This window comes from Grus americana, chromosome 17 (assembly GCF_028858705.1).
Source record: "Grus americana isolate bGruAme1 chromosome 17, bGruAme1.mat, whole genome shotgun sequence".
Lineage (NCBI taxonomy): Eukaryota > Metazoa > Chordata > Aves > Gruiformes > Gruidae > Grus > Grus americana.
This window is the reverse complement of record NC_072868.1, coordinates 4,952,275-4,970,321: the sequence shown is the minus strand read 5'-3', so window position 1 is coordinate 4,970,321 and position 18,047 is coordinate 4,952,275. Positions and strand designations below refer to the sequence as shown.

The 18,047-nt window shown below is 37.4% G+C and overlaps 1 protein-coding gene across 2 annotated transcripts in view; it reads right to left on the bottom strand.

Annotated features, from left to right (window-relative positions):
- The window catches only part of DHX35 (DEAH-box helicase 35), a 34,133-nt gene that overhangs the window by 9,729 nt on the left and 6,357 nt on the right, over nt 1–18,047 (bottom strand). For both annotated transcript variants that reach the window (XM_054845528.1, XM_054845529.1), the window contains exons 6-17: nt 16,811–16,872; nt 16,117–16,186; nt 15,489–15,548; nt 13,375–13,487; nt 12,932–13,028; nt 11,684–11,842; nt 10,132–10,342; nt 8,311–8,435; nt 7,497–7,551; nt 2,349–2,444; nt 1,849–1,943; nt 1,154–1,231 (exon numbers count right to left, since the gene is read on the bottom strand). In XM_054845528.1, the coding sequence (XP_054701503.1) occupies nt 1,154–1,231; nt 1,849–1,943; nt 2,349–2,444; nt 7,497–7,551; nt 8,311–8,435; nt 10,132–10,342; nt 11,684–11,842; nt 12,932–13,028; nt 13,375–13,487; nt 15,489–15,548; nt 16,117–16,186; nt 16,811–16,872 (1,221 nt within the window). The remainder of the gene's footprint in view (nt 1–1,153; nt 1,232–1,848; nt 1,944–2,348; nt 2,445–7,496; nt 7,552–8,310; nt 8,436–10,131; nt 10,343–11,683; nt 11,843–12,931; nt 13,029–13,374; nt 13,488–15,488; nt 15,549–16,116; nt 16,187–16,810; nt 16,873–18,047) is intronic.

Below are 18,047 nucleotides of genomic sequence, written 5' to 3'. Positions count from 1 at the left end.
AAAAATTACAATGAGATACCATCAGCAAAACAAAACCCAATCTTTTTTGAATCCATAGCTGCCTTCTGTTTTTCTTCTGTTTCCTACAACATATTTATTGTTGTTTTCCCTGAAAATTATCTGTTTACATAGCAACTAACAAGGGTACATAGCACCAATAACTACAAAACATGTTTCAAACAACTTCTAAACAGTAGAACAAATGCTATGGGATATTTTCAAACAGATGTACTTCATTTCTTCATAAGTGTTGAAAGAGAATAGCATCAGTCATTCCATTCTCACAAATGCATCACATTATAAACTAGTCTGTTTTCAATCTCAAAATGCAAACAAACTTTTCTATACACTGATTTCATTGGTCTTCTCTATGCAAAGAACTATTTCTCCAGAAGCCAGCAGTTACTCCAAAGCCTCTGCATTTGGCTGTTTCTAAAGAGAATTAGGGAGATATAAAATTTAAAGGGCAAAATTTCAGTTGGTATCTGACTCATTGCTTTGGGGCTAGGGAGAGAGAAGTCATATTTAAACACTTGAGTGGTTACACTGCTTCAACTCAACACTGTTGCAAATATATTATTACAGAAGTGCTTTATATCAGCAAAATATACTTCTCCCAATAGGTATAGCGCTTCAAAATCATTAAGTAAAACCACAGCTTACAGAGAAGTATTAAGATTGGTGTTAAACCTTAGGGTAAATACATAAGGTCAATGAAAAAGAAGATATGATGATCAATGAGGTAATTTAAAAAAAAAAAGAAAAAAAAAAGATTGCTAAATTTAGATGCAGTTTATCATCAGTAAAATTCAGACATCTATAGAAAAAATGAGACAATACGAATTTCATTTGGCATTTGAATATCTGTTTTTCCCAGGCCCCTTCAAAAATCCCAGTCTCCTTGAAAATACAGTTGTCTACCCATAAGACTTCCATGCTATACACAAATCAAATTCTTTCTATTCACTGTTCAGAACAACAGAAGGTCTGTGGCAAAATATGACCAGAATATCTTTTAAAGCAGAATTATCACTTAATAGACTTGTTAGTTCCTCAGCTTTGAGGATGCTATATCCAGGACTTCCACAATCAGAACTCAGGACTTCCCATTCTTCCCATTCCTGCAAATCCACAAAGACTTGAGCTGACTTACTTTGACGAAGGCTTCATAAACATTAAGCATAGTGAGATGATCACCTTCTTCCACAGCAAACTTTCTGTGTTGCCTGGCCTGGAGAAGAAGAAATACATTTTTATAGGCAGATTGATTTTTGCAAAAATCAGTCCATTATCCACAGTTCCCATCATCTGCATATTTCCTAGTAACTCTCACCATATAGGGTAGCTCCTCTAGGCAACAGCAATATTCTACTAGCCCACCTGTATTCAGGAGCACTTTTAAAACTTAAATTAGAAAAAAAGAGAACCCCAAAATCCGAGAGAGGAATGCATTAAAATTAGGCTCCTGTTATCTAGTAAGCATTTGCTACATCCTAATGCTTTCTTTTTTTGTTCCTCTTGAAAGGAAGTGGTGTTTGGGGAGGTTTGTTTTTTTGTTTGGGGTTTTCTCCCCCGCCTCTACAAACGCTTACATTGACCAATATTCATTTATAACCCTTCATGATTTTGGTTCTCAGAAGGAGTCTTTTAACACTAGTAAAGGACTCCAAGGTTCCCACCATTACTCAGTTTCTTCTTTTACCTGTAACCAGTAGGTACAGTTCAAGACCTTGCTTCATTTTCGTACAAATCTGCAGTCAATAAAATATTGTAGTATCAATAAAATACTTGGCAAAAATGCAGAAACGTGGAACTAACAAAAACAAAATGAGACATGACTGAACTTACAGCCTGAGCTTTTTGATTTGGAGGGATCACAAAGATGTTTTGAATCTGCATCATGGCAGCTATTGTCAAAATCTCCTGGGAGCAGCCGAAATTTCCTGAGGAGTAAGTAGAGAAATTCCGTAAAGGAAATGCTTCTTCCATTCAACTTATCCCCATACAGAATAAAGAGGAAAAGAAGTGAAATATATTTTTAAGGCATATAAAACCAAAATACCTAAACCCCTAGATTTTTTTTTTAGTATAACAGTGGATGTTTTTTAATATGAAACATAAAAGACAAATGTGTTAGACTTATTAATTAGGGTGTTAAATTGTTAGACTTATTTGTTAGAGAGGTTCATGAGTTTAACCACTTCTTTTCAGTAAACACCACACCAAGATGAAGCATATAGTTTGTTTCAAGTTGAGCAAATGTCTAATACTACACTATAATTACTAGAGACAATATCCTCTACTCAACACAAGCCTGTGAAACAAATCTGATTTTTTTTTTCTCCTACCTGATTCCAGAAGCATCTTTGCAAACATAGGATTCAAAGGAAACTCTGCTATTCTCATTCCAAGAGGCTCTGTTAAACGGCAGTGCATATCCAAACCTACAGCATATTAATAAATGTAGCTGTGATACAGGTAAAAGTAGCACAGAAAGTCTCGTTTAGGAATTTAATGTGTACTAAAGAGCAGAATTAAGAGCTAAAATAGAGCAAATATGTTCAGCAATTCTTAGGTGTATCTTAAACCAAGCTTAAAGGTGCCCCTTAATATCCATTTACTCTCCTGTAGGTCACTGGTATTGTTTTGGGTTTTTTTAAACATACTTGAACACACAAGTTTGTTCATTTTGACCAAGTTCCATTGCTACTGCCAATGATTTAGAAAACTTGCAGTCAAAGTCAATGCAACGGCAGTCAGTGCCTACTAGCTGTTAGACTCGTGTATCTTAACTAGTTAGCAACATCTTTGTTCATGGCGATGGAAAGCAGAAGGAGTCCTGATGAGAATTTAAAAAGGGCATAATTATGGAACAGGCATAATTGTAGAAACAGGAAGCACTACTGGGGGGTGGTGGGGTAGGATGTCATTTTGCTGAGTCACATCTGCTTCGGTCATGCAGAAAAACAATTTAACTTTAGTATCATCTGGAGATGTACAGCTGATGATTCTCTGCAGTTTGTACTGCCTCGTGCATCAATAACTAAACTGTCAGCCATGTTCCAACTGTACCCTTTTTACTGGAGACGAAGTGGTACAGGACAGATATGACAGTTTGCTTTTTGATTCCTGGTTATCACTAAGTAACCCTGCATGTTTCTCATTTTAGTTCCATGGCTTCCTACAGCTAAACACCTGCAGCATGGTTTACCGAGGCAAATTATATTCTAATCCAGAACATGATGCTGAATCAGGGAACGATTTAAATGGAAAAGCATTTCCTTTGCAAAAGAACATAGGAAATAGGAAAAAAAAAAGAATACAGACACAGAAAATGATAGAAGGAAAAGAGCTCGCTAAGAAAGGCAGCAAAGAGTGAGAATTGAAAGAGAAAAGAAAATTGCAATTAAGCCAAGTGGTATGAGGTGCGACAAGGAGGCAGAGCACAACAGAAAAGCTACACAAGGAGGGACACAAGAGCCCAATAACAGGACTTTGGGGCATTGTAGATTACATAAATAACCACAGCAGAGTGGACTGAGGAAGCACAACGGTGGCCCATGCATTATATATTTACGTGTCAAACTGTGTAGTGACAAAAAAACACAGTTGTACATCAGCTATGTTTCACAGAGAAAAGCAAAACCAAAAATCAAGTCCAGGAACGAGATCTCCTATAACTCATGTCAGCATATCTGAACCCACAGATACCCCTATCAAGTGTTTAATTTCCTTTATTATTTCATATGCTATCATCTCACTTATTATGACAACGTAGTAATTCACTCACCACACCCCTATGCTGTTCAACAAAACCTAACAGACATTTCACATAATGTCAAAACATTTTCCTTCAGAAATAGGTCCAAAAAGGCAGCTTATGTGAAATGACAGAGTAATATATTTAAACACACAGTCACAGAAACTGCAAAAATTAAGGTATGATAGCTCTAATTTGACCAGTTAATAGCTTAGAATATGCTGTCTTTCATCTACAGAGAGATAAATGGGTTCCTAAGTAGGAAAAAGGAGAAATTGTCATCTTTTTGACTTTCTACAGGTGCATCAAGCCAAAATCCTTTGGCTTCTGCTGTATCCTACAAATCTCAGTGCAATTTTGCATGGAGATAGATATCGATATATATAGCTTGTGCACAGATGTCTTCATAGCAGTAAGACTGAACACACACAGAAGGCCTGCAAAAAAATACAAGTTTGGAATAGGTAAAAGTTTCCTTCAAATAATCTCAAAAGCAACCATCTAGATCCATATATATATATGAAATCGGAGATCTTCAGCTCCACTTCAAAAAAGATACTGCAAAGATTTTTATTGAACACGCACAGGAGAGATTATTCAAGTCCCGTGTCACTAAAAAGTTTCAAATACCAACCACTAGTATGTGACATGCCGAGGGATTAAAACACTTTATTTTAAACTTAGAGTGGTTGTTTCTGACAGGCAACAACTTACAAGCAAATCTTCAAAATCTTGGATGTGAATTAAAGCTAAAAATAAAGCCACTTTTTACCTTCTCAATTATGCTTAAAAAGAATAAGCTCCAACCGACATCTCAGACTTTCAAAGGGACATCAAAGGAGAAGGCTGAGAAGAGACACTTGTGATGCAATCAGTTCACATCACTAGAAAATAATCAGTCTGAAAACAGTGATGTGTTTATTCAACAGAACTATCTCAACCTTAAGAGTGTCTGCTCTGCATAAGATAGTTCTGTTGAATAAATTTCTCTTATGTGCATTGGCACAACAGGGTCCTGACCCTAAGCTGCACATTTGCATGCTATTACAATGCAAATGATGAAATACGTGTTCACACTTGCATAACAGAAATTTAATACTTCCTGCACCTGCAAACGCTTGGGCAGCTTCACCTCTGCAACTTAGATAAAATCTCCGTAATAAACCACTTAAAACCTTAAACTTCAGCAAAAATTGGAGAGCGAATCCATCTATCACACACATGCGCACACATTTCTTTCCATCTTAAACACCACCATCAGCACTTTGCTACAAAAGCTGGGCAGCCAACGGAGCAGCAGCTCTGTACTTTTCTGCAAAGCTACCACGAGCATAACACTTTTGCCAAAACATCAAACAGCTAATCAGGGAGTTTATTGACCTTTCCTCTCCGTTTCCCTAAGGTGGTTTTGGCTGTGAATTCATCCTTGCAACACGCTTCTGAGCCACTGTGAAGGTCTTTGTTCCAAGCTTGAGACGGTTGCCAAGAACCAAGTGCTGTAAGTGAAACTCTCCTTTGCAAGATGGAACTGAATCAGCACAGAGCAAAATCACAGCCAAGCAGAGAGTTACAGCTCTGTGAGAGTAAGAAGAGAGCAGACTGCCACAAGTTACAACAGCATTTGTAAATGGTAAAAACAGCTACAAACCTCTGGAAGCTTCCAAACCCTACACAATCTCTTTTACCCTTTTCCTCATGTTTACATTATGCAGCGAATATTGTAAACTTTGAATTAACTACAAACACCGAGTTAAAAGTCAAACAGAGTTTCATTTTGATTATTTGTTCTTGTGTCAAGTTTCTGTTTTGTTTAAGTTTGTTGCACTCAAAAAGATTAAATAGCTGTCAAAAAAACCCAACAATAGTTCTTCCTATAAACAAAATTAGACAGCACACATTCCACTCACCACAAGAAAAAAAGGATTGAAAACTGCATATAAAAATATTACTATGGTGTGATTTGAGTGTTATAGGTATCCAACAGCAGCATAATGAATAAAACCCAAATGACCACATTTAGAATCATACAGTCATAGAACATCTCAAGTTGGAAGGGACCCATAAGAACCATTCAGTCCAACTCCCTGCTCCTCGCAGGACTGCCTAAAACTAAACCATATGACTAAGAGCATTGTTCAGACTCTCTACTGAATCTGAGAACAAGCTGTTATTAGTAATTCAGAGAACATAATAAAAAAAAAGATATTCTATTAAGCAGCTAAATAGTAGCAATTACTTTGAATTATGCTCTCTGGGTCTGTTAGACTAGCTTTTTCTTCTTTTCATTAGAAGTTTGTGTGTATCTGTTCATTTGTCCATAACTAAAAAGTTCAATACTAAAACTAGAGCAGACTTTGTGAGCTGTGTGCAAATGAGCTCCTATGCATTTAAAAACATGAAAAGCAAGCAGGCTGTGCACTGAAACACAGACACCGAGCGGGAGAAAAGTAGTTCCAATTCATCCAGGAGGAACTATGCTGCCTTATGGAATGATCGGGGGGTGGTGTGTGTGTGGGTGTGTGTGTTCAGTGGTTGCATCGTATTCGCAGCTAATAGAATCAGAACAATTTGACTCGTAGCAAGGTTTGAACTCTCTCAGCTGCAGGACTAACACCACTAGCACTACATTACACAAGGTGTGGTCTTTTAGCCAGAAGCCATACTACATTCAGAGCAGAGACACAGACTAAAACTCATTTTTTAAATTTTAACTAGATTAGCTCTTAATAACGTTTGTCAGTCATACCTTTAAAATCATATCAATGAGAAGGTCTGAAAACTAATACGTGACACTTGCTTCGCTAAGCCATCGAGAAGCACGCTCTCTGTTGGGTTGAATTCTAGCATCCAGTGACCGGCCTCTCCCAAATTCAAGCATCAGATTTTACTTGCAATGTTTAGGCAGAGTTCCCGCACACACATCAAGATCAGATAATGAATGTAACATGCTAACAGAAAAATTTGAGACACACACACTATGCTTTTTAAAGTCTGACCAAGGAATAAACAAAGTAGCAATTATATTAATGATGCTAAATTCTAGGTTATTACAGTCAGTTGTAACCTGAAAGAGATGTCAAACCTTTACTTTCAACTTTTTTTGTTTATACTTGCAAATGCTACATGTTTCCATCACTGGCACAGTAACACAAAATGAAAGATCACCACACTAAAAGCTGGAGTATTGAACAACTTATCTAATTGGATACAGGTAAATTTAGTGTCTAATTCATGTACTGGTCTAATTAGCATCCAAACTCTGTTTGTATCTTCATACCACTCTGCAGGACTGAAGAGATCCAAACAGAGGATGTGCCTGAGAGAATCAAGCCTCATCAGCTCAGAGCACTGTTCCTAGCAGGGACAAAATAGCTGGTTCCTCCCATGAAGGTGCAAGGAAATACACAGAAGATTGCTATAACTGTTTAGATTGGGCAAACACCTATTTTTAAATTCTAGTTTATATTCTATGCAATAGATTTCTAGTTCCTCTCAGAAAGTTACTGCTGCCTTTTGCTTACTTACCTGCCTGAAATAACCAGAGGAAAAGAAAGTAAATTCAGAGGAGACTGAGGTATGCTTTAAAAACACACCAACAAAAAGCTGCCACCAGTCAAGGCTGCATTTCTCTAAGCACAGTTCTCAATGTCCATCCAATCATGAAATCCAAATTAACAATTTTTTTTCATAACTCCTATAGCATAACTATAAATAAAGCAAAGCATAAAGTTCTCACCTCCTAAAGCATACAGCAGTTCTAAAGCTTGCACCATTGACTGTGCAGGAGGTGGCTGTGAAGAAAAAAAATGTGCATTGTTTAAAGTTATCATCATAGAACACACAAGTTTTCACGACAATTCTTAGATCTTCCTCTTTTGCAAAACCTTTGAGCTCTACCTACCTACCTTCCTACTTTGGCAAAATGAAGACAGAGCTCTCAGACTCTTCCTATCACCCTTCCACTGACCACCAGTGCTGCGACTCAAAAGCACGTCAGCAGGCTCAGCGTCATCACTACAATGCTCTCAAAATCTGAGCTAGAAAAGGCATATTTGCTTTGTCCAACAGCGATGCCACAAGTGATCAGAACAATTACTTTCTGAACTTTCTGAAATATTAGTTTTTCACATCAATAGTAACTAGAGACTTTACAGAAAGCAAATTTAAAAATCGGTACTGCTCTTTTTAACAAGACAGACAAGCATAGATTTGGTTTTGTAGATATCAATTTTCCTCTTCATAAATTCAGTGCAAAGGGACTACAGTTACAGTTTTGCAGAATCTCAGAGTTTGTTCTTCTAGGCCTTTCTCAACTTCTCAGCACTTCCAACAGCAAACTCTAGAATACAACCAGTTGTTGTTTCTAAGTTGTCACACACATTACCTGCACTAAAAAATACTTTGCTGCCTGACAGCAGGCAATGCAGTATGCTTTCCAAATCGACAGGGCAATGGGTACTGGTTAACGGTTCTGCGGGTTACCAACAAGTCTCCTAGTCATCTTTCTTCACACTACAGAAAGGTGACAGACTTTACAGCCCAGGACTCACTGAGAGAAAGGGGAACCTGAGCACGTTGTCAATTCCCAAAGCCTTCAGCTGCAAGACGACGGGTGCCAGGTTACTGCGCTGCATCTCGGGAACTGTGGACTGCGGCAGCTTCTCGAAGTCCTCCTCTGTTGTGGGAGAAAACAAAGCAACTTGGGACCGGGTTTCAACTCCCACTGTATGCGGTCAATGGGTATGATAGAATCATACCCATTTCAAGTTACAATTATTGAGTATCCATACTTAACAGTGTTAAAAGAACTTTAACTCAGAGACATGAAACCTTAATTTAAATAGAAAATTCAATGGTTTTGGCTACATTACTGATTCTGTAGTTTACCCACCCACATTTCAATTTGAAATGTTGTAAGTTCTTCATGAAAATCTAGAAATGCTTTATTTCTCTTCTGGTTTAATATTTTTAATCAGAAAATAAAAGGTAGTGTGCAATACTACAAAACCCCATTTTTTTTAAAAGGGACAAGAAAAAGTTCAAAACCAGCATGCTTTCAGTATAAGAGTACTAGTTTTAGTAACTATTCAAACAAAATGAGGTTTTAAAAAGCATACTTAAAATAATGACTAAGAATTGAAAACCAATTTATTTGGCGATGCCTTTTATAAAGCACATTCGCTATACACTCTAAGTCTGGAAAAATACTTCATGTAAGGTCAAAATTCCTGTACCTTCCATTAACCAACTCTTGTGCAGTAAAGATACACCACCCCCCCAAGTTTAGCTAAAACTCCAAATCAAAACAAGAAATATTTCTACCTGAATTATTTTCCTTTCTATACAGACCCCCCCTCTATTTGTTCTAACTCAGACCTTCACTAAGACAAACATAGTGTACCTTTTCTCTACTTTTGTCTCTTCAGTGCACTTCAAAAGGAACTTTAAAATGTTTCTTAAAGTGCCCATTAGGCCAGCTCTTGGACACACAAAAATAACTTCAGTGTAGTCATGGTTCTCCAGTAAAATACTTAAAAAGCTTGGTATATTATGCAGCAGACATTCACTCCTGCTTCTTCATTGCACACAAAGGTTTGGAGAGTAAATCATGTCTTTGTTTAATGTGGCAACTCTGGCAAGCACACACACATTTTAAGAGATATGTTTGATGTCTCTAAGTCTCGAAGCTCCAGTAAAACTAGAGGGAACCTGAGGCACATAAGCAACGGCAGTACTCAACTGCAAAGTCTTTTCTCTTTAAACAGTTGATAATCGAGACAGTTGGATTGCAGCTTTCTGAACACTGCTAGGTGGCGAACTGTTTTATTTGTAACAGTAATTTTTGTACAGTTCCAGGATCATTGATTATGAGATGCATTTGGGGTTGGCACCTATTCCTATGAAAAAGGGGCCACGTAAAGAAGTTTTCCCTCAGTTTTCTGAAGGATTTCCAGAGTCCTTTGTCAGATGCACAGCCTAAAGGAGACTTTAGTCACAGAAGAGAACATTATAGGTGGGTATTATAAATTCAAGCAACTGCTCAGAAATCAAAAAAATTAAAAAATAAACTTCTTAGTAGAGTTGCCACTCTACAAGTTGCATTAACGTGGCAGGTTTACAATCACTGACAATCTCACAGTACCCACCCTGCTCAATTTGTGTTTCTGACTCATAAAAGGATTCAGTTTCCAATGCTTAGCACATATGAACAATGTATTTCTAAATAAGCCGGAGAAATAATGAAGGGAAATTTCTATCTCTTGCTGAAAGAAAAAACACAGTTATGTTCTTAATCTAACACTAAAACCACTGCACAACAAGGTGGAAGTCACACCAGCAAGTTCACCTTCCCTACACATCAAATTACTGACCCGTATAAAGTCTGTAACATTTCCCAGAGCGGTTCCGGCCGGCACGTCCTGCCCTCTGATTAGCCGAAGCTTTAGATACCGGTACCACCACAAGGCATTCGATGGCTGGTTTGGGGTTATAGGCCCGAAGCTTCACAAAACCACAATCAATTACAAATGCAATTCCGTGAACTGTGATGGAGGTCTCAGCAATGTTGGTGGCTACTATCACCTACAGATACAGACATAAAGAACTGTGAACTCCCCAATCTCAATTACACTATCAAGCCCTAGCATCAGTGCACCAGGACTCAAATACAAGCCACGTGAAAGATCTCAGATATGACAATTCTGGTAAACACACGCTGGAGTACAAAAGGATACACTACATGCAGCAGAAAGAGCTGTCAGCTTGAAATAAGCCCGGTTTTTACAGCTTCACAATCACTTTCTTATTCAAATTTATTCTCTCTTCATAAAAGAGCTTGGCAGTGTTTGCAGAGAAAATCATTGGCAGTGTTTGCACAGAAAAACATTAACTGACTGTAAATCAAGTGTTCTTATGCAGCAAACTAAAAATATTTTCTTTCTGCTTCTCCGTTTTATTAAGTGGTTACTTTTAACACTGGGGTGAGGCAGGGGAAAGGAGGGGAACAGAGTTGATTAAGCATTCCATGTTCAGTATTCCTGCAGAGATATATATTTTCCTATTACACATATATATAAATATATATGTGTTCTATTATTATATTTTTTATATATATGTCCTAAAATATTAAAAAATAATTGTTCCCAGATGACAGAGGGAAATTTAATCCTTATTTCACCTGAAATTAAAAAAGTAAATCTTGAAGTTAATTGACTAATGTCATATCCTGGAGAGAAAATAAGTATTTATACTCAATGTTCTCCAAGACCAGATGAACAATTTTACTTGTTAGACTCCAGCAGCTACAAGAATTATAACAAGTCACCCCAGCGTAATTCTATCAGCTTATCTCGGCCCCAACATAGGCTCTGCCTAAGCAGAAAGTGCTAATCATGACCAACTATATACTTCTGTGACATTAAATATCCGAACAAGACTTGCAGAAGTCAAAACAAAGCTTTTTTTCTACTAAAACCAAGCAAGTTTTAACTTGTTTCTTAGGTGAAAATACAGCATTTACCCACTCTGTCACTGATTTTTCCATTACTGGTGGAAAACAGGCATAGACACTTAGACCACAAAAAGAAATAAAACCAAGTAAAAGTAGAGGACTTCAGAGTGTAAAAAGCTGCAACTGTACGTAGACAAGTACAAGGTTTTGTACAAAGACTCTTGAAAATTGAGAAGCTGATGAGGTAGACAGGAGAACTGACATGCCTAGGACTGATCAATGATGAAAAGAGAAGCCAGAGAACATGGTCTTGGTTCGCAGTTTGAAAACTGACAGGCAGTGTTAGGAGATGCAGAAAGCCTCCCCTGGTAGGCATTTGCAGTAGCCTGATGATGTGAACCTGATATATACAGTCTGTGTAATGCAGATACCTTTCTGGGTGGTAGAAATTGAGACATACACAACAGCCTTACCTTCCTGACACTGTGAGAAACTCTCTCAAACACTTTCATTTGCTCAGGAGAAGGCAGCCCGGCATACATGGGGAGAACACGGAGGTGTTTTTTCATTCCAGTGCGAGAAAGGGCCCGAGCCTGTTCTATGAGCATAGAAACAACGGTCTCCACTTCCTCCTAGAGCCAGAGCAAGACAGGGGACGGCATGAGAGAGGTTTCACTTTAATACCACATAGCTGTCACCTATATACAAACTATGCACCAAAATAATCCCAATATAATTTTAATTGTTCAAGCTCCAGGATCTTTTGACTAGCTCTCTCAATTTTGTAATATTCTTACATAAATTGCTATTCATAATAAATATATATTTATGTAAATATTTATGTTCCTTGTTATTTGAGATAATGTCACAAATACATGAGAAAAATCACAAAGGAAGGACTGAACAAAGTTCAGGAGGAAGCAGGCATATTTTCCCATGTATCTCAACTTGTGAGAGCAAAATGGGAGGCCAATCTGTTTTGACTGTGCAGAACGCTGTGGGTCTTGATCAGGGATAACACAGTAACAGTATTAACACTTATTGCTCAACTTCACATTTAATCTTGGAGATCAACAGTGACATCTCACTCGAACACAGACAACAAAATATTTAGACATTGCCTTGTCAGAAACCAAATTCACTCTTTCAAAGTCAAATCAGTAGTAGGGATGAAGAATTTATTTTAAAAATATGCAAGATGTTATTGAAGTTTTTCAAGGTAGCTCCTCACTGGAAAAATTATAAGCTACCTTCCATTTACTCAGCTGCAAAGTGAGCTGACAGGCATAAATAGAGCAGAAGAGACTCACAAATTTTTGTCTCACAGCAATTTGTTTTTCTGTCAAAGACTTCAGATGTTAAGCCTAACAAATGTAAATTCCATTTGCCTTAACTATTAATGATGACTCACTGTCAACTTCGTAGGTGTGACTAGCACCAAAAAAAACCCCACATACTGTTCCACTTATTAACGAGGCTGAAAGCATACAGCGTTAAATGAGAAAAACTATCATCCATCACTAGCTTTGATAAATCAGGACCATAACTACATTTTCTAAAAGTCTTTTGGGCTGGCTTAATTCCGCTCCCATCAATGCAGAAATATTTGTCATCTTTAATGAGATTAAAGTAAGCACAGCTAAGGAAAGCAGAAGACTGAGGTGGCTTTGCAAAGCCCACAATACAGCGCTGTAAAGTGAAAAAGTGGCTTATGTCCATACCTGGCCAGTTAAAAATGCTAGTATATCACCATCGTTCTCCATCTGGTGAATCTTCATTGCAGTCTCCACAGTTGATTTTACATAGTCTGGAACAGGACTATGGGGAGAGAAAACAGCAGAGACAGTAGCAGAAAAATAGGAAGCAGACTCCTCACTTGCATAAGGAACAAACTGAGCACTAGCTTTCGGACACCACGTATTGGCCATGCCACACTTAGTTCATGATGCAACCTCAGGAATCAACCTTCAGCAATTCATTTCCTTTACACCACAGTAAGCTTAAAAACACATCTGCTGCTACAAGCAACATCCAAATGTTTCCCAAATTTAGTGTTACACCTCCTTACCATTGGTCTGGGAATTTCTGGGCTCTAACCTAGACAAAGTGATACCACAGTTGCAGACTCTCCTATCACCACTGACAAGATCAAACAGCAACACACCTCTGTATGTAAAAGATGTCCACTGGAAACGTTCTCCCCTCGACAGTAAGGATCACACTGGTATCTTTGCTGGGGTCACCGGTCTCATTTTGATTAAAGAAATCCCTGAATTTCTACATTAAAATAATAATAATAAAAAAATACTTTCAGTTTGATACTTCAAAGAGTTGAGGCAGAAGCCTAAAGACATCACAAAGTTAAATTACTACTACTCGGATGTTTTCTTCAGAAATTTGACAGTATTTTGATAATGGTCCTACTTAAAAATTTCAAGTTTGATTTTGTTGCTTTCTATTCTGCCTGAGATTCAGGCATTTAGCACAAATACACTGCCTTGCATGTTTATTACTCTGAGAAGCAGAGATTGAAAAGAGGTAATAAAACCAATTAGATCAGCTGATACAGTTAGAAAAAGCAGATGTATAAACTTTTTACTGGATCTATAACAGTAACAAACTAAAAGCGTAAACTAAAGCTGGGTAGGGCTTGCACATTCTCATCCATTTTTGGATAAGTAAATTTTACAGCTCTTACTGAACACCAAGATCTCACCTTATAAAAGCAGATTTAGGCTGATTTATGTAAGTTTTTGATTTATGTGTTGCAAGACACCTTCATAAATTTAGATTTATTGCCATGAAGTATTTTCAATATGTAATAGCAAAAGAATGAACATTAAGAACCCAAATAACCCATCTCAACTTTTATGAACATTATGGAGCTACCATAAACTTTCTGTATTTAAACAAATGTTTACATAGTCATACTAATAATTTTGCTCCTATTAACTTATTTTTACATTAACTGTAAAGTATTTGAAACGTGTGATTTCTGGCAGTTAAAATTTTGCAAACGCAAAGTTATATCTAATACAGAATACATAGCAGTGCAAGTACTACTGAAACAGCATACTATCAAGATTTATGGCATATGGTATTTGCCACTAAAGGAAATCTCAGCACACCTACATCTTCAGTGCTACGTGCCAGCTCTCACCACCACATCTCAGAAGGACACAGCAGAGTTAGGAAAAGTACAGAGAAAAGCAAAGACCATGATAAAGGAGATGGAGTAGCTGCCTTATGAGGAGAGACTGAAAAGGCTGGGGCTCTGCTTGAGAAGCAGAAGGTTGAGAAGATACACAGCTGAGGTTTACAGAATCAAAGGTGACAGATAAAGTAAATGTAAAATTGTGGGGGGGTGTTTCTTGGTTTTTCTTTTCTTTTAAAAACCAAATGTCACACTATTAGAGCTAGGAGGTCTTTGATGAAATCAGCAGGTTTAAAAGAAATTAATTGAAGTACTTCATTATATAGCAGGTGGCAAACTTCTAAAAATTGCTCTCACATGATGTCCTGGAGACTTACAGCTTCATCAAGCAGCTTCAAAGACAAATTAACAAACAGCAGGTCTATAAACACATACTAGACGGAAACAGCAGGAATGTACTGTCTGATATCTCCATTACAACCACTGCAGATGCAGAAGCAGCTCAGAGAGAGTGGACCACAGCAGGTGGACAGGCTCATACGCTCTCCTAAACAGCATCTCCTATTGCTGCTGCTGCTACGGACAGAATGCTGGGCTGGATGAACCACTGCTCTGATCTAAGAGACCATTTCTTCTGTTCCCACTCAAAATTAAATTAATGACATTTTAGTAAGTTACATAAATTACCACAGGCCACAAGTCAATCAGGGAACTAATCTCACTGAAATTAAACTTACTCATTTATCACTTATTTGTACTGGTCTATGGTTGTCTCAAATTACTGCTGTCAGCAAAATAGCACTAAACGTATGTCTCTTACAAACTAGATTAAGCCAAGAGAACACGTTTTTATACAACAATACCAATATGAGAACAGGCATAAATATATGCAAAGCAGATTCATATTTAAATTTACTTCCAAAAAGGTTTGCTAATACAAAATAAAAAGCAAACACAGCAACTTAACTACACCAGATTTTTTCCTGCACTCCCTCCTCTCTTCTTCACCACTCAAACAGCAGTAATGCTTCACAAGAAGCAAGACAGAGGATAAGCAGTGTATAAATACAAGTGGAGCTGCCACTTAAGGTCACTTCATTTCAAACCAAATCTGAGAGCTATACCTCTGCATCCAGGGTGGCTGAAGCCACAATCAGTCGAAGATCCCCACGCTTCTTTTGAACCTAGGATAGAGACCAAGAACATCCAGAGTAAAAATTATTTTCTGAGATATAAGGCTAGAACCAAGTTTTAGAGCATCCAGATTACCAGTAACTTCTCTTTTAAAAATACTTTGAAACTACAAGACAGCTGATGAACTGAAGCACCCATATCACCCCATAGATCTAACAACCTGATGACTGTTTGGAGTTTTACATATCCATTTTAAGGGCATTTGGTCTGTACTCATTACAGCTTACTCTTAATTTCTGGTGGAAGTCAGATCCTTAGTAGGTTGAAAGTCAACAACAACCCCTATCAGATCACATAGTCTTCATTCTGCTGCTGATGATCAACTTTTTGCTATTATCATCTAAGGAGATATTTCAGCCACGTAGGGAGGAAATAGAGGATCCTGAGTGTCAGATGTCTAAAGTAAATAGTTGGATACAATAGTTGTACAATAGGCTGTAAGATACATGAGTAACTGGAAATCACCCTCTCAAATGGGTTCACTAATCAGCCACCAGAATCAGAGGTTTAAGGAAAAGGATGAAAATGAAAACTGTTAGAGAACATTAAAAAAATTACCTTTTTTAGTAAGCCAATGGCAATATCTGTATAAAGAGTCCTTTCATGGGCTTCATCCAGCATGAGGACACTGGGAATAAAGCAGAAAGACAAGATTTGAAAAATGGTTTGACTGACACTAGAATCAGTGTCTTCCTGTCTTCTACAAATATCATTATCTTAAATCTGCTGCAGGACTATTACTGTTTATATCCACTTAGAAAACTGGGGAAGTTAAAAGTGCAGCAACAAAGAAGAGAAAAACGTAGATAACACCAGGTGGTACATACATACTATTCTTTGTTCAGGCTAGCTTTTGAAAAGGGATGGAAGAAAAAAAGATTTATCTTTACTGTACTGCACTGCATAGGTTTTCTGGATACCAGAATAGCCTGTGTTCATTGTTGGTTTTTTTTTTCCCTTTGATTATCATCAGAAAGAAAAAGTGAATTTAAAACTAGTAAATTAAATGATTCAGATTCCATAAGATCTATTTAGCTTTTGTTTCAAAACCACAGCACCAAATCCTGCCAGGTTTGGCGCTGCAATGATTAATCGGTTTTCTAATAATCTTTACAACATAAAGAAGTCAAACTCCTAAAATAATCTTCCCATCTTTTGGTATTTAATTTATAATAACCACATCTCAGTCTAAAAAAAAAAAAGCAGTTTTCCAAATTACACTTCAGCAATCATTAATTCCACGTTTCCTTACCTGTATCTCGTTAATAAAGGATCAGCCATCATCTCCCTCACGAGCATACCATCAGTTAGAAACTAAAAGTGAATGCAAAGAAAAATGTAAAAAAACCTTAACAAGCAGTCTTGATTACCATGTGATTTTTAAAGATGATATTCTAGGGTTTTGCCTAAATTTTTCCCTGCCTTTAATTTTCTAGTGATCTATTAAATTGATCTATTTTTGGCTATGGAAGCCAAATGTGTATTTCTGAGTGCCATCCCAGAGGTAAGCAGAGTGATTGTTTTTTAATCAGTATTGAATTTTTTTAAAATTAGTTATTTTTGTATTGGAAAAAAACCCAAACAGATTGGTAGCACTGGAACAGGGCAATAGAAGTTTCTTCACTCTTGTCTGTAACAAGGCTAAATCTGCTCTACCAATAACATCCTGTGTGTCAATCCAGTCTTGACCTTCTCAAAGTAGGCTGCTTAATATCTATCACACGCTTCTGCCCAGAACACAAACCTTAACATTTCAACAAAATGCAACATTTTACTTTAATACTTTCTTCCTACTAGCCAGTGGAAACCCACCAGCTTTATGTAGCCAACAAACAGTAGTTTGACCTGGGACTCCAACTGTAGCCTTGAACTAGGCAAGGACTGGTGTGCAAGGTAAAAACCTCCATATTTCCAACTCCAAATGATTAATCGTCACACTCAAAAAAACCCAACAACCCAGCTGCATTTAATGAACAAGCATCTCCATTTGTTTCACTTTAAAAGGGCTACTAGCCTCAGAAAAAAATAATCAAAAAGTAAATTTTCTCATTCATCATCACTGCTATCCAGCACAACAAAAGCAAACTCTCGTCTGTACCAACACAAGCAACATTAATATTGCTCGCAGCACTAAAGACCAGCTGCAAAGCTTGCTATTTAATCCACATCAAATTACTTTCAGTTAGCCTACTCATATTTTATCTGTGCTTTTAATCAGAAGCTATTTTTGGGGTGGTGAGGATACTTTAGCTGTGATGCACTGCAACCTTTCACTATGACTGAGTGATGTATCAGGTCACACTAGCACTGTACCAATACCTGGCCGTATCTACCTTGAAAATCTCCTTTAGTTTTCTGCCTGACTAGCAGAATAGAACATGAACTCATTTTATTAAGGTTTGGATAGCCATAGCCATTTCAAGCACATTTTTGGGGTACTTACCCGGAAAACTGAAATACTATCTATTCTCTCTACCGGGCATTGCAAG